The sequence below is a fragment of the Lethenteron reissneri genome, chromosome 20, assembly GCF_015708825.2.
Source record: "Lethenteron reissneri isolate LAM-NWPU_2019-01 chromosome 20, ASM1570882v1, whole genome shotgun sequence".
Taxonomy (NCBI): Eukaryota; Metazoa; Chordata; class Hyperoartia; order Petromyzontiformes; family Petromyzontidae; genus Lethenteron; species Lethenteron reissneri.
The window spans coordinates 1,846,607-1,862,349 of NC_083798.1; the positions used below are offsets into that span (position 1 = coordinate 1,846,607).

At 41.9% G+C, this 15,743-nt stretch overlaps 1 protein-coding gene across 2 annotated transcripts; it reads right to left on the minus strand.

Moving 5' to 3' along the window:
- Positions 1–1,591: 1,591 nt before the first annotated feature.
- Positions 1,592–14,911, minus strand: LOC133344581 (myosin light polypeptide 6-like). 2 transcript variants are annotated; one of them, XM_061554578.1, is made up of 7 exons: positions 14,812–14,911; positions 14,015–14,042; positions 9,010–9,153; positions 7,326–7,499; positions 5,837–5,914; positions 3,278–3,319; positions 1,592–1,967 (listed from the first exon to the last, which is right to left on the minus strand). In XM_061554578.1, the coding sequence occupies exons 1-6, from the start codon at positions 14,812–14,814 to the stop codon at positions 3,291–3,293; spliced, it is 456 nt and encodes a 151-aa protein (XP_061410562.1). In that variant the 5' UTR covers positions 14,815–14,911; the 3' UTR covers positions 1,592–1,967; positions 3,278–3,290. The 2 variants fall into 2 exon arrangements, with proteins under 2 accessions (XP_061410562.1, XP_061410561.1); XM_061554577.1 differs by lacking the exon at positions 3,278–3,319 and having other exon boundaries at positions 14,812–14,910.
- Positions 14,912–15,743: the final 832 nt, after the last annotated feature.

Sequence of the window (15,743 nt, forward strand, 5' to 3'; positions counted from 1 at the left end):
TAATTCAGTACTGTGGAGGCAACGATGGTTGGTGTAATCGCACAACTGTTGTGAAACTCCCTTCCCGTGGGCGCTGAGATGCCATACGGACTCGCCAGAAGGCAGTACAGCAAGTAGACCAATCGCCATCGGTTTCCATCTGTATGGGGTAAAGTGTTGCCCCCTCACATGTGGGGTTCTCCCACTTGAACACGCAATCTTTCGCGACCAATATCATCCATAAGAGGTTTTTGGGTTAGATAGCATAAATATGTCGTTAAAACCCGCCACCACCAGTCAACTAGTAAGGGTTGTCACGTGAACAGAACATGCCAATTCGTCACTAGTACAGCAACACCGGTGTGTTGGAGAGCCAAGCCACAACATTTACAATCGGAGTATGTTTTGCCAGTAATTACAACTAACTTCATCACTTAACTGAAAACATCTTTAAAAAAATAAAACCCAACGCAGGACCCTCCTGCAAGTCATACAACTCGGTGTGGCTCTCTGAAAGCGAAGTAAAAACAAAAGTAAAAGACGAGCAGATTATTTGCTTACGAATGGCAACATACGGGAGCTAAATTCCAATGCCGAGCTCTGCAGCTCACGAGCAGGCTTCGGGAGTTTGTGTAGTTCTACCATTCCCCCGTTGAAGGGGCGCAGTTTGGCTGTTTCACTACATGGTGTGTCGTTTGCGTGATATGGCCACAACCGCCCTGACTTCTGCTCATCGAGTTGTGCACATCGGCCCATTGATGTTCTGATGCGGTTCATGGTTACACCAGTGTCTTCGCGGAATGTAACAGCGAGGAGATACGTTGGTCTCCAATTGGGCGTTCATTCTGGACGTCCACGTTATTGTTTGTTATTCCAGTTCGCCAGCATTCTTCCGGATTTGGACGAAATTTCAAGATCGTGAGAGCACACACCCAGAAGGGGGATTGGGACACGAGTCGCCCACGAGGTACAGTGTTGAGGTCTTGGTTGATGATGGGTACGTGGTTGTCGTGGGCAAGCAAACGTGTAAACTCCCTTGCCGTTTGAAGGTCTCGGTCGATATTTGGTGGTGGAACATTCACCAAAAAAGGGAACCGGGAGGGGGGGTGGGTTGGTGTCCATTTCAGTTTCTGGTTATGTTGCAAACTGTATTCAATTGCGCATCTAGCAGTTGCTTATGAGCAAGCAGCATGTCTTGTCCCAGTTTCTCCAGACTGCTGTTAAACTAGGTAATTATATTTTATACTCTTTGGTTTTTTCGGTAAAGTCACGTAGGTAAAAAATTAAATAAATGAAAAGCAAATTAAATCACGTTTCGGGCGCAACACGCTCGTGTTTTTTACCTACGTGACTTTACCGAAAAAAACAGAGTATGAATCCTTGCAGTCACGAAAGCTTCAAATCTAGAATTATATTTAAGCCCGAAATAATGCGTGGGAACATGCAGTATATATGGACAGTTACGAATAACCTCTAAATTTAAGGTACAAACAAAACGTACTGTGTATGTAGAACTTCTTTTGCACTGTACGTAGCGAACAGTACTGTACTGTGGTTGTCCAAAGTACGGTGCCAATACTTCCATTGGGTTCATAGCACACGCACAACAGTGGAAAGTATTTAACCTTTATTAGGGTGCACATACAAAGCGCAACTGTCAGCAACAGTTCAATGCATCTGCAAGATTGTTACACCATTTGAGATGTAAAACTCAAGTCATAATAGTAAATGAAAAAGGTCTTCAGAAATATGCTTTGAAAGTTTAAGTGAAAGGAATGTATTGAAAACAGACGTGCAGTAAATATGGAATGTCTGAATGTGTGCACTATTTTGGTGAATTTAACTTTTTAAAGTTAAATAAAGACATGCAGTAATATACGCTGTGTGTAATGTACGTGTCGTCATAAATGGTTATGGTGATACAAAAGTGTATTTTGATGTTCTGTCCATCTGGAATCTTCAACCATTCAGGATGTGCCTGACAAACTCTGTTGAAAGAAAAAAAACGTTAAGAAGCATGAGTCCTAAAAATATCATTCATCTGTCGAATACAAAACAATTATAAGACACGCTCCAGCTTACTTTCACCATGACATGATATGTATTGACAATTAATAACTTGAATAATAACATGAGATAGCAACTTCATGAACCAAGTTATTTTGGTGCATTGTGATTATAGATTTTAAGTTGAATTAATACCTTGCAAGGAAACTTAAAAAAATATAAGTAAAGCACAGCGTTCACTAAATAAATGGTTGTAATTTATGGAAATGTGTCAGTCATATAGCACTACAGGGTTCACACACTGTTATTCAAGACAACACATTCAGTTATTACTGCATGGAACTCATAAGCAAGGGATTGTTAAAGCTTATAACTAATTTAAGTATTTGTATTCATCTAGCCGAGTTCACATAACTAAATCAATAACATTGAGGCTGAAATTTAATGTTCACAAAATAAATGATCAAAACAAATGGTGCTTTGAGAAACTTCAAACATGGAGTCATTTTAAAATGTGGGTAAGGACAGTATATACGAATTTAATATACATTTTACACAAGACAAGATCTTGTAGCAATTACCTAGATAAGCTACTGGTGTAGTAGTGAAATTCAAGCCACTGAATTCACCCAAACCGACCTAGTGGCCAATTCCCTGATAACTTTCTAGTATATTCACATATACAATTTGTTATATAATTTGAAAAAAACTTTTAACAGACCTTCAGTTAGTGAAAATGTTCCAAATATAATATGCTATACAGCTGCATGATTCCAATGATAGACTTATGAGTGTATATGTACAAACAGCATATTAGTGATTAAAACTTAATTCCGCAATACATTTTCCATAATGCACCCAGAATTGGAACAAGAACATGAGTTCTAATAATGATTTTAGTTTTCAGAACTGGCTTGAAATGCTACACAGTAGGGATGAACAGTTTGTCTATACAGCAGCAAGCTGCAGATTTCCTGTATTGTGACTGGTCAAACTACATCATCCAGGCCGCATCAACGGAACCTTTGGACCACTCACAATACGGAGGAGGTTGCCCCTTACATATTTTTAACTAATTAGTAAATTGTGCTTGTGGTCCAAGTCTAGAGAAAAAGCACAGCACATTCAACATCCAACTCAGCAACATACGCAGGGTGCGGGCTGGCACTCTGCCATGCTGATCCGTGCACTACAGCAGCAGCAGCCATAAAAGCTAATTTCCTTGAAGCTGTACTCTACAAGCAGGCCAGGAACAAACATGCAGCCAAACTCAAAACCATAAAGGCATTACCATAACGGGCTTTTCAGCCAGACATGATGTGTCTGATAAAAGCTGTAAAAATACCACAAGGTGAATGCAAACATCATCATGGGCAAAACAAATGTACAAATGAGACCAAACAACATCCATACAATTGCTGTAGTGCAATTGCTGGAGTTGACATGAAAAAGGGGACCTAAAAAATAATTGTCTCCATATAAAATGTCATCTACACATGGTCATGGCGAAATATATAAACCATGTTTAAAAAACCAAAGCATTTGCATGAGATCAAGAGCTTTATACATACGTAATGCCCTTCCCAATAAACTGTCCCCATGCAGTACAACCTGCTTATGTAGCTACTATAGATTTAAACCAACACCTGTGCTCAAAGCCACAATGTCATATATACAAGGAATACTTAAGCCTGTTCATTGGGGGCAATCAAATACTGCATCTATATTGCTCTATACTGGGATTGAATAAACACTGCCTGAATGTGTCTTTAGAATGCCTTTGCGATTGAGTCATTCAAGGGCCATTTTCTGGCAGCCATTACAAATGGTACATGCACACACCTGCCTCAAAGTGGCATCATACCTTACAGCATATAAACTCAATGTAAATTTTAAAAAGTTACCTCGTACTCAAGCAAATATTAATTCCTTATAATTTAATGAGACTATTAAACAAGACTTGCCATATTAAGCAACGATATATTTGGTTTGTGCATGCAGCTTAACAAAGATTTTATTTTAGTAGCTGATGTGCAATGTCGTCACATACTACAACTGATTGTTCAAGTGACCACTCGTGATCATCAACACAGAAGTGCTAAAAATCCACTTCTGATCAACAATACCTTTTTATGGAAATAAGCAACATGAAATAGCAGGGGTTTGTGAATGACTCTTTCCACCAAGTGTGTATTATATAAAGAATCCTTCGACACATCATTTAATGAAAAAAACCCTCTACAACCAGTTTAACTCATTCAGACAGACTGAAAAGCACACCCTGTACAAACTTTAATAAGTTGATGTTAAATTATTCCTTAGCTAACCTCTTATTGTACAAAATAATGCTCACACATTTAAAATGTTTTTCCTTGGGACACTGGCTTGAGATTGACTCTCCACTGAGAAAATCAATATGAAGTAAATGGAAATGTACGTCCACTGAAATTTGTTTTTGTACATAAAATGTTTGGACCAAATATTACAAAACAAGCTGCCAAGGCAATACATATTTACCATGAATAACCACTTTCAAACGGATATTTAAAGTGTTACACTGTATATTTACAACACAAGTTACACATTAACACTGGGCAAGAGGGCTAAGCTAAATACAGATTTTTTTTTAAACTTAAGACATGAATGTTGAGCATTAAATCAAAGAGCACAGATGGACACGGGTCATCCATCAGCCATGTTGATTGGTCGATGGTTGATGAATGGGAACGGCAGCCAAATGAGTGACGTACCGGTGAGGACAACTACCACGGGGAGTGCTGTGCAGCACAGCGACAGCGATTGTGGCGACGCAAGGCCACGGAGCGACGTCTCGGATGTGGGGAGAGGCCTTCATTCGATGGCTAAAACATGGCTGATGATGATGAAATATGAAGGCTTTTAAGAATGTAAGGAATGCAAGGTTTAAGACATTTTAAGGAAAAATCATGGTGTGTAATTTTCACACTGTTGTATTGCTACAACTGTGTATGAAATGCACATATTACAAATGTTACGTGCACTTGATTCAATTGTGCAATGTCATAAATTTACACAATCTGTGCACAATTCTCGTGGATGGCGCAATTAGAATTTCCAGGTCACAACAAATTAGATGGGTTTAAAGAACTGTATTGCAAAATGAAAACAGCTCCCCAGAGCATTTTAAAACACTCAGAGGACTTTTGTAGAAATTAAAATGTAATTAAAATGCAATTTTTTTCACAAACCATCCCTAAAACACAATGTACCCATAAAATATGAGATACTTGCAATTAGCATGACATACACTCAAAGTGTAAGCACTCGTCAGACTTTAGCAATGCATTTTCATTCAACTTCGTGGACACCCGTACAAGTAAAAGTGTATGTGAAATCAGTGTTTGTTTTAGAGGTAGCCAGGAGGCTCAGTTCTGGGCCAGTTCTGTGGAGACGCTGGGTCTGAATCAGGGCAGTCACCCACAATTCAACTGGTCTCTAAAATGGCCACCCACAATTCAACTGGTCTATAAAGTGCAGCAAGTTGATGACTGCACAACAAATAACCACCATTAAAATTGGTTTTGCATTTGATTTGGGTATATTCTGGCTTGAAAATGTGTTCAAATATCTAGTCCTATGTGACAATCTCACAGAGGAGATTATGAGAAAGTGCCCACCCTGATGAGTAAAAATTAAAACCAATTGAAGGTTTTTTTTCAGACTGAAAAAAAATCTCCTCTGCAAGCAGCTCCGATGTTTTATAAAATATTTACCATGCGCTGCTGCTACGAAGCACCAACTCTTACCTGAAGCAAAATCCATTGTGAGAATGAAACAAAGGCATTTTATTTTAAGCTTGTGAGCAAATTACCCTCATAGTTGATGCATCCGTTGTTATCTTCCTGCCCTACCAGGAGTAGCTCCACCTCATCCTCGGACATCTTCTCTCCTGCGAACACAAATCAACAGAGAGCAGTGATTAAATCTCTCACAAAGCCCTAACTCGATACATGGCCTTCTGTCAGCCACTTCACCACAGCCCGTGCTGAGCATGTTTAGTAAAACAAATATTTGTACGTATTATAATATAAAAGGACGCGACTTGTAAAAATATGAAACATATTCATGCCTGTCCTCATATGATACATTTAAAATTAGGTAACTGGATTATATTAATTCCTGTTATTGATTTATTGCCATTTTAAAAAGTCAAATCAATGACAATGCCTTTTATGAGCTGGGAGATGTGCAGCACGATTCACAAAAGTGGCAGTGTTTGACTTTATTGTGCCACCAAACTTCCACCCAGATGATTCACCGAAGACAAAGGTCATGTGTCTGATGAACATGACCGACTTCGTACCAAATGAAATCATAACAAGTAATCATCACACCACCAATACAAATGGCAATGAACCCTTCCGCTTAAGGACCACGCACTTTCAATGCGGTGCAGGGAACAGTACAATAGGGCGCACTGCACGAATGCACAATCTGTATGAGCAATAGGGTGCACGATTTAACTGGCTGAGAGCCGAGAGGCAAGTTTCATTGAGCGCACCAGACCTGCAACCACTTTTGACGAAAGCCGCCTCAGGCAATTATGCCACAAGCCCAATTTATTTCATTGAAACGGTTCTGCCACTACCATAAAAAATTCTATGGCATGAGGATTAAAAGCACCATGCCAATGATGGTCTAGCAGAGTGTACAAGCAGAGCTTTATGCCTACATTCGTTTTTGTAGGCCATTAACCTCAAAAATAACGAATTTTTTGTTAAATATTTGTAATGGTTCATAAAACTAGCATTTTCTCCTGAGAATCCTCATTAATAAAACCATTTATGCAGGCAACACAAAAATACATTCTAGGCAGTATAGGAAAATAAACAATTTACAAAACTATAAAAGGCTAAACGCATGCAAATCACTGCTTTAGGAAGGTGAAAATGTATTGAGTGTCACTATTTAATGGCTTGTGACAGTTAAGCAGAATGCATCTATGTCCAGATTCTACCCAAATTTCGACCAATTGTTCAACTGCTGACATACATTACACAAGATGATTACGAGTTTCAAAATTAAGTGTAAATGTGACACCTATAACTAACACATGAATACCATTGCACATTTTATTCTGGTAGCCTGTTACATGTTGTTTTTCTTGTACAAATATCTACTACACAAGGAATTTCCCCCGTGCATCCTGCAACAACATAGGTTCATCGTCGAGCTTTTAGAACCTTCTTACAAATGAGAATTGGAATCGAACCACTCTCCAAAACTGTGCACAGCCCTTACGGACACAGCACGTGTTCACCTCCATCACCATCACCACCATTCATCATCATGATACATACCGAGCGTGGTGAGAACGTGGCGGAGCTCAGCTCCCATCACTGTGCCGTTTCCCTCCTTGTCGAACACACGCAGGCCCTCCACAAAGTCCTCAAAGGTACCCTGGTCCTTGGACTTGGCGATGGTGCTGAGCATGGGTAGGAACTGCTCAAAGTCCAAGGTCTTTGTGCTCATTTCTACAGTGATAATAAACATGTGGAACGTACCATGGTAACACGAACATTATTACATCAACTTTTATTTATCCTTGATATACAATGGAATACCTCTTTAACTGCATTGGACAAGTTTTGACTTTAAACTTTCGTGACTGCAGGAATTCATATTCTATAGTTCTTTGGGTAAAGTCACGTAGATAGAAATAGTAATAAAAAAGTTATTAAAAATATCACGACATTTCGATCGCAACACAAGCAGTCGTCATCAGGAACAGGGAGGTTAGCCTCTGAAGGCAAGCTGCTTATCAAGGTTTAGAGATGGCCGGCAGTAGGTCCACACCAGCATTCCATCTCTAAACCTTTATAAACAGCTTGCCTTCAGAAGCCAACCTCCCTGTTCCTGATGACGACCGCTTGTGTTGCGATCGAAACGTCGTGATATTTGCAATTACTTTTTTTTATCTACGTGACTTTACCAAAAGAACCATAGAATATGCATTGGACAATATTTACAATTGAGATGTCACATTAAGGAATTTTCCAGGTGAAATTTTTAATTAATAAGTATATAATTTTAATGTTTGTTGGTTCCTGTTTGCAGTTATAAAATGTGTGGATGAGAGGCGATTCACCCTAACATCCAGATGACTCCTTTAATCTTCAATAGTATTTATGATAAAACAGGCTACATTTGTCATGCATCTAATCTTAACCATTAAAATGGTGCAGAGGTGAGACCATTTTCAGGCAAATTATATTAATGAAAGACATTGGTGTTGTGCTGCAACGTGGCCAGGAGATGGTAGCAAAGCAATTAGCCCAGGCCACAGAATGTATTGGGGGTCTGTAGACTGAACATGTGGGAATCGTTTAAGATTCTTTCTGGTAGAGCAGTTTCTTCCCACAGGTCAAAAGCTTTATAAATGGAAGTGGCCAAACGTCCCAATACAGCACATTTATAAAAAAGTGTATTGAGACTCAATGACGATTTTTTTAAATAAATGATTGGATCATCACGAACACCAGTCGCAAAAGCATTATGATCATCGGCAATAGCATAATGATTACACCACATCAACGATCGTCCTTAACAGCTGCACGATTGATAATGATGGGCACTTTCATTATCGTCACCTTCTCATCCATGGAAAAGCATCAATACAAGGATGCATGTAGTGCCTACTAGTGACCAATTGACTAATTATATGCGGTGACTCTTACAAAAAAGGCCCCACAAAAAAAAGGAATAACCTAGTGCCAGCTGGTTAACCGACTGCAATGGATAATGGGAAACAAAAACTGATTCTACAGAAAACAGCAGTTTTTCTAAATCAATTCGGACTCGTGATTACAGGATTGTTGATGAAGAGAGTTCCACTGCATACTTGAAAAAAATACTTCATCAGCCACTTCTGGAGCTGTGCTAGTCAAGGAACAGTGTTAGAGAAAAAGGTTACTGTACCAAGGATTTAGATGATGAAAAAGGTCTGCTAGGTGTTCGTGCTCCCCAGGAACTCTGCTAGCGTACCGTCTGGCTTGGGGTTTCCGAGCAGCTTCAGCACGTCCGCATTGGTGGGGTTCTGACCGAGGGCCCGGATGACTTCGCCACACTGGTTGTAGCCGATCCTCAGGTCGCCGGTCCGGTCAAACAAGGAGAACGCCTCCTTGAAGTCTAATCATATTGCAAAATACAAAATATTAATGTTTGGGTTAAAATAACAACACTATTTTATAGCATGGTTACAACAGCTCCTCATTATGATATACATTGTGTAATTAATATTATTTTAACTACTGCCTGAAAACAACATAGATGGTCTATTTAACCATAACATTTACCATCACATTGCTTTCCATCACCTTTTGGGCATATTGGGACCAATGTTTTCCAAAAAGATTTGCCATCAGCAGGGTGTGTGGTCTGTTAAAATACTGATGGGTTGCTTAGAATTCAAGGCAAGTCATCCACAGAGAATATTAATCATCTTTTTGGATTGCAAGAGAACCAGTGTAGAATGGAGGTCATGCACTTTGGTTTCAAAGGAGCACTGCAAAAACACAGCACCCTTCCTCACCTCCCCCCCGCTCCACTTACTCTCAGCTCTTGCTTCATCAGCTCTGGGATGCTATTTTATCAATACTCGGCCAGCACTTAACCTTTTTTGTCATCGTCTTCCTTCATTCCAATTTTTGCTGACCTGCTCACACATTGCCTGCTGTGTCCTTCAAGAGTCCTGTCATGTCCTTTATACATCATTACTCCATTTTTGTGTACCTCATGTAAACATGGAAATGTAGATACAACCCAATGTTCTCTTACAGTTATTAAAATCAGGTGTTATTATATCTGCATAATAAGCCAGATTTCATTCACACATTTTGACACAAAAGGAAACCATCTAACTACATACAAAATAGTATCTACATTCGCAAATTTTACTTTTGCGCAGATTTTCAAGAACCGAACCCTCGCAGATGTCGAGGCCTTACCGTATGTCTTGCACATTAGATCTTTAATGATACCATAACTTATAAAAATGTTAGTTTTTTTACGGTGAACAAATCCAAAGTTTGTCGATAGTGATCTGTGTTTGGTTATATAAATTTGAAGCAATATTCTACATTTAGGGTACAATTGAGAACAATTTGTGGTGAAACATATGAAACGCATTAAATATCTTAGAAACACATTTTTGGATTACAAAATAGAGGTTTATACAATTTAAAATACCCAATTCGTGACCAAACTTATGTCAGCAACTAATCACGTGGCTGTTTAATGCGATTATAACCCCTTAAAAAGCACATGCTTAAGTTGTTAAGACTGCCGAGTTGTGATAGGCTTTGAGTGTCGTAGTTTTTAGTCCAACACTATATTCATAGCAATTAAGTTAGCCACTGTTTAACTGTGGGTATATTTATCTGCCAACCTGTTTGTATCAAAATGTAATCACTGAAACTTCAATAATCACTTAAACAAAGCTTAACAATAATCCATACATATCCTGCACATTAACCGATAGCTCCCCGATGCTCTTCCTTTTGGATGTGTTCCCCAAGTTGGCTACGATTCCATCTTGACCACTGGCATAATTCCTTCGATTGAAGTATCTATCCTGCCCAAACCCACTTTTCTCAAGCCATTGTCTGAAGTTGTATTTATTCTCTGATCAATGTGTTTCTCTTTCCATCACTCAGCGTAATCCCAAGCTCCCCCCATGCTTCTTTGCGCATTTCTCATTCTATCTGTCGGTGTATCCTATCCATGTTAAAGCAGATATTTGGATGGATGTGTAACAATCAGATTCAAGAAAATAACAAAATTAAACAATTGCATGGTGACCAATACATTTCTGCAATATTTAAATACCTCAGTGTTAACTCGGCATGTCAAGTGAAATAAAGTAGGCCAAAATCGACTCAAAATTACTTGCGTATCTATGATGGCCAAGGTCTTCTCAGCAACGTTCATTTCACATGTCAATATAATCCCACCTCATTACACAAGGGTAGTATTTTATACTGAATATACTGTCTGGTATGAAATACTAGCAGAGATAATTAAAGCTCCACTTTATGTTCACAGTATGGCAAAAATACCAATTTTGTGCAAATCCAAAAAGCAGCTTACAAGTGAACTCGGTATGACTTAGTGTTTATTCCATAAAAGGATTCAAGTGTGGCTTTTTGAATTTCCATGACTGTAAACACCACCTCATGTTTCCCTAATGTGGATGCATCTATGATCCGTGTAGATTAATGTTTGTATCAGCTTGCACATAATTTTCAAGGTCATGGGGATTCTCATTTAATGGGCGAATGTCAGCTTGTATGATTAATGCTACATATAATAGAGCATACACTGCCCATGCAATATAATGGTTGTTTCTATACGACCACAAACACATGCCATGCAACCATTGGGCTGTAAGGAATTCCTATTGACAAACCTGATTAAGAGAAATTACCAGCCATAGTTCGCAGATATCAGCGCCTGTATATATGTATAAAAGTTTGGATGTAATTCATGTGTTGGTAGATGTTCCTCCTCAATTTGTGGCGAAAATGTGCCAATGTCTCCATTACTCACAATGGGATAAACTACCAACATGTGTTCTGGCTGTTTAATTGGTATATAAACCTGGCCATGTGTAGTTACTGGTGTTGTAGCTGTTTCCACACAATGCTGCTATCCAAGACACAGCTAATGTCAGTGGAAAGTAGTATTTGCACCCATCATTGGCCTTTCCTAGGTTTATTCAGCCGTAAGCAGTGCAGCGTGTAAACATGAGGGCTGGGGAGAGATGACAAAAGTGATCTTGTACACACCCAAACCCTGATGCATAGCAGAGATGGATGTCCTTGGAATGTGTGCGGGCTGAATAAGAGAGGAATTATACTTTTTGCTCATCATTTTCTTAGCCTTTTTAGGATTGTTGTATTTTCATTCTTAGTTGTGCAAGAAGGAAAGATGATCAAGAACAATGGCAGTCAAGGGATTGAACATGTCCTTGAGGACGTCAACCGAGGATAAGGAGCGATGCGATGAAATCCATCGTGTGTGCATGTGCTAGGTGGTATTATTCAATTTAAGAAGCCTCGTGAAGGACACTACTGGGCAGTTGGAGGCAGTCGCCCTCAAACAAAAACAGATGGTAGAGGAGGAACGCTCACAACAACGAGTAGAGCGCCAAGTGGCTAAAACACTGCAAGCTAGCACAGTGGTGCATCTACCAGTCATCTCAGTCAACTCATGGCACCTGGGTCCGTCCTCTGACCTCCTGCAGTGGGCGTTCGACGCTTCACGTGGCCTTAAAATGCACATAGCCTGGCACCAAGTGCCCTGGTGACGTCACCACCACTTTGTGGCGAAAAGCGGTGTTTATTGCTGTTTTGACATCGCAGGATGGCGATCGATGAAGGTGGCTTGGGGAGGACTACATCCAGCAACGGACTGGGCATGGATGACTTGTGTGTGCATGAGAGCTGAAGCGATGAAAATCCGAGAGGAAGCGACAAGCCCGAATCTCAAACGGAGGCCACTCCCCCATGACGCAGGCCCCACGCCAGGCGCGCCCCGAAGCGCGCTGCCACTGTGCCCATATAAGGAAGAAAGCAGAGGCCAAGCCACGTTCATTATCCCCGGTGTCAGCCCACTTTGAGCTGCGGGGAGGGGGAAAAAAGCACAACGCCAATTTTGGGCACTCCTTTCTCCCAGCGTCTTTTCGGACGATACGCAAGTTACCCAAATAAAGGGATGAGAAGAAACATTAAAGATTGATATATATGTATAAGCAAAGGCATTGTGTGGGAATGCGGAAGGGCTGACGTCATGGGGCTTATCTCGTTAAACATTCAACTGTATCGTAGTTCACAGCTCCCACACCCTGCACAGAAAGTTTGCTCAAGGCGGAATCTATATAGTGTATAAAAGCTGCAAGTAAACATTGGACATTAAAAACATGTTGCGGTAAACATGCGATGTAATTACATCTGTGATAACTCCAGCAAGGGATACTGTACTGCACTCAGATCCTAACGCGCGTTGTATTTCAGTTGTGATTCGATATATAATAGAACAGCTACGATGGATACACTTTATTAAAATGTCCATTAAGGGTAAGAGGACAACACAACACTACTTTGTTGTACGGTTCAAATAATAAAACACCCTCATTTGGAGAAGTTGTGGTGGTATGTTTGTGCAACGTCGGCACGCCCTTAAGGCAGGATGCACATTGTAAAAGCCTCCTCCTTACACTCAAGACACCTATAGTACATGTTTTTAGGCACTTAAACTGCATTAAACTGGCATTCCAAATAAGTGGTCTTGGGTTGAAACGCATGCCCATGTTATAGTAAATAAAATGAACGTTGATGGTTTTCAGTTCTCAATGTATATTAATATTGTATAGTACATTCAAAGTAACAAGATTAGAAATAAACCTTGTTCTAAAGCGGTTGATGCAAATAACGTGGCGTGTACAAAAAAAACATGTTTTTTAATGAGAATTAGTTGGCTGGAAACAAATGTTCCAGTTTGGTGTTCAATGTGTGTCTGTGCACACAATAACCGTGCGTGGCACGGCTGATTGACGGCCAGAGATGGCTATGCAACTCATAAACACCCCACTTGTAATTACCATACAGTATTTCACTAAACCTACCACTGTATTCATGCATGGGGTGCAATACCAAACATATCCTCGCACCCTGTGCCAACACAAACGATGAAACAAAGATTACCAGCCGAACTCTGAAGCATATTTGCTGTAATTGTTAAAGTTCAATGTGTGGGACTGAGATGGGGAGAGGCTATTGCTGCTGACAACGAGGCCCGAGTCAATGGTGACAAGATCTTAAATTGATTGTCAGAACGCCACCACTCTAGATTTGAACTAATGGCGAGACGTTACAGTCCACTCAACACGATACCCTTACACAATGAGAGTCCACATAACGACCATGAGACGTCACCTCCGATGCACACGGACATGAGTAAGACAAACACGAATGAGGTAAGATTTAATTACCCGCAATTTGGTCCTCGTTGAAGTCAGACTGTGGACACAAAACACAGAACAACCGCATTCCATTGTTACTCGGTCAAAGCTGGATAAAAACCCGACTCGAGACGCGTTGCAGAGAAGCACAAACCCAACAAAACAACAGTTTACAACAACAGCAGCAGCAGCACAACACGAGGGGCTCTTGAGAGCACAACCCACAGGCGTCTGCCAGCCACTGCGATGGGGCCGACAGCCCTCGCGAGGTGAGTCACATCGGGGAGCGGCCGGGCGGGGCGCGCCGAGTCGCACTCGGCTCACTCCCCGCGACACATCGCGCCATCATCAAGGACAAAGACGCCTACCCCTCACCCCCCTAGAGCCTGAACGTCGGGGCAAGTGCTGTCAGCGAGCACCTATGAAGGCCGACAAGGCACACGAAGGGGTGGGCTGGCCAGGACCACGCCCGGCGCCGATGGCGGTGTTTATACACACCGCACCAGGTACTCATTTGAGGCTGAGCCGACCTAGGGGCGGCCCATAACCAGTGTGGATAATCGCTATCACTGGTGTTGGTGTCCGTGAGCAGGAAACGAACTCGGGTCGGCGGGTTCGTTAGCGCAGCGCGCTCACCGCTCCCCTCTCATCACCACCACCAAAGATTCCCCGCAGAGCCTTCACAGACTGTTGGGGGCTGTTCGCGAGTAGCACCTCTGACCATTACCACCAGCACCACCGTAGTCGCATTCATTATACATCGTCTACATTGTGGAATGCGGTGAGGGTTGTGGTGATGCGAGCGGGACTCGCGACCTCTCACTCACCATGGTCCCTGCTGCTGCGGCTGCACTGAGCGGGACAGCGACCGCCTCGAGCCCACGCCCCGCGACGACAGCCGATTGGCCGAGCCCACGCCACGTGATCGCGAGCTGGGCGGAAATGGAATTCCCTCAGTTCCGCCCACCAACCATATCGCCCGCGCGATTGGTCAAGAGCGTCCCTCGTGATCAAGGGTGGGGGCGGGTCTCGTTGGATGGGAGGGCCGGGCCACACCCTCCACTCCCCACCCGCCAACCCCCCATACGCGGCCGCCGCTCATGCCGAGGCGCGATTGGCTAAGGCGACCACGTGGTTTGGGTGTGGCAATGTGGGTGACGTCGGCGTTCCTCTTGGTCAAACACCCGTGCCGACAGACGATTGGCTGAGCGCGCGCCGCTGGGTGACCCGCAGGACTATAAATAGGGGTGGGGGGGGGGGGTGTAAGCGAGTCACACTGCGATTTGATGAAAGCGTCTTAGTGTTGTTACGTTTAAGAATACTTGACAGAAGTAAGTATAAGTCACGACAAACAAGCAGACGTCTGAAGACGTCTCTTTAACATTGTTGGTGATGGTGGTGTTCCTTCTGGTTGTGGTGATATTTCGCATTGATGGCAAATCTAATGAGTCGAATGCCTTTTATGACCTGTTACAGGTGCTAGCTTAAGTTTCACTTCGGGGTGGAGTCCTCCAACCCCCACAAAACACAGAACAACCGCATGACATTGTTACTCGGCCAATCACCAACACGATGTTCTACCTACGTGACTTTACCGAAAGAACCAAAGAGTATGGATTCCTGCAGTCACGAAAGCTTCAAATCAAGATTGGAGTCATCCTGTAGGGTGACTGTCATGCCTCAGTGTGCCATGACGCAGCCACCTGAGCCAGAGTGATTGGAAGGCATGGGCCCAGATCAGCTCAATAATAACGGTAGG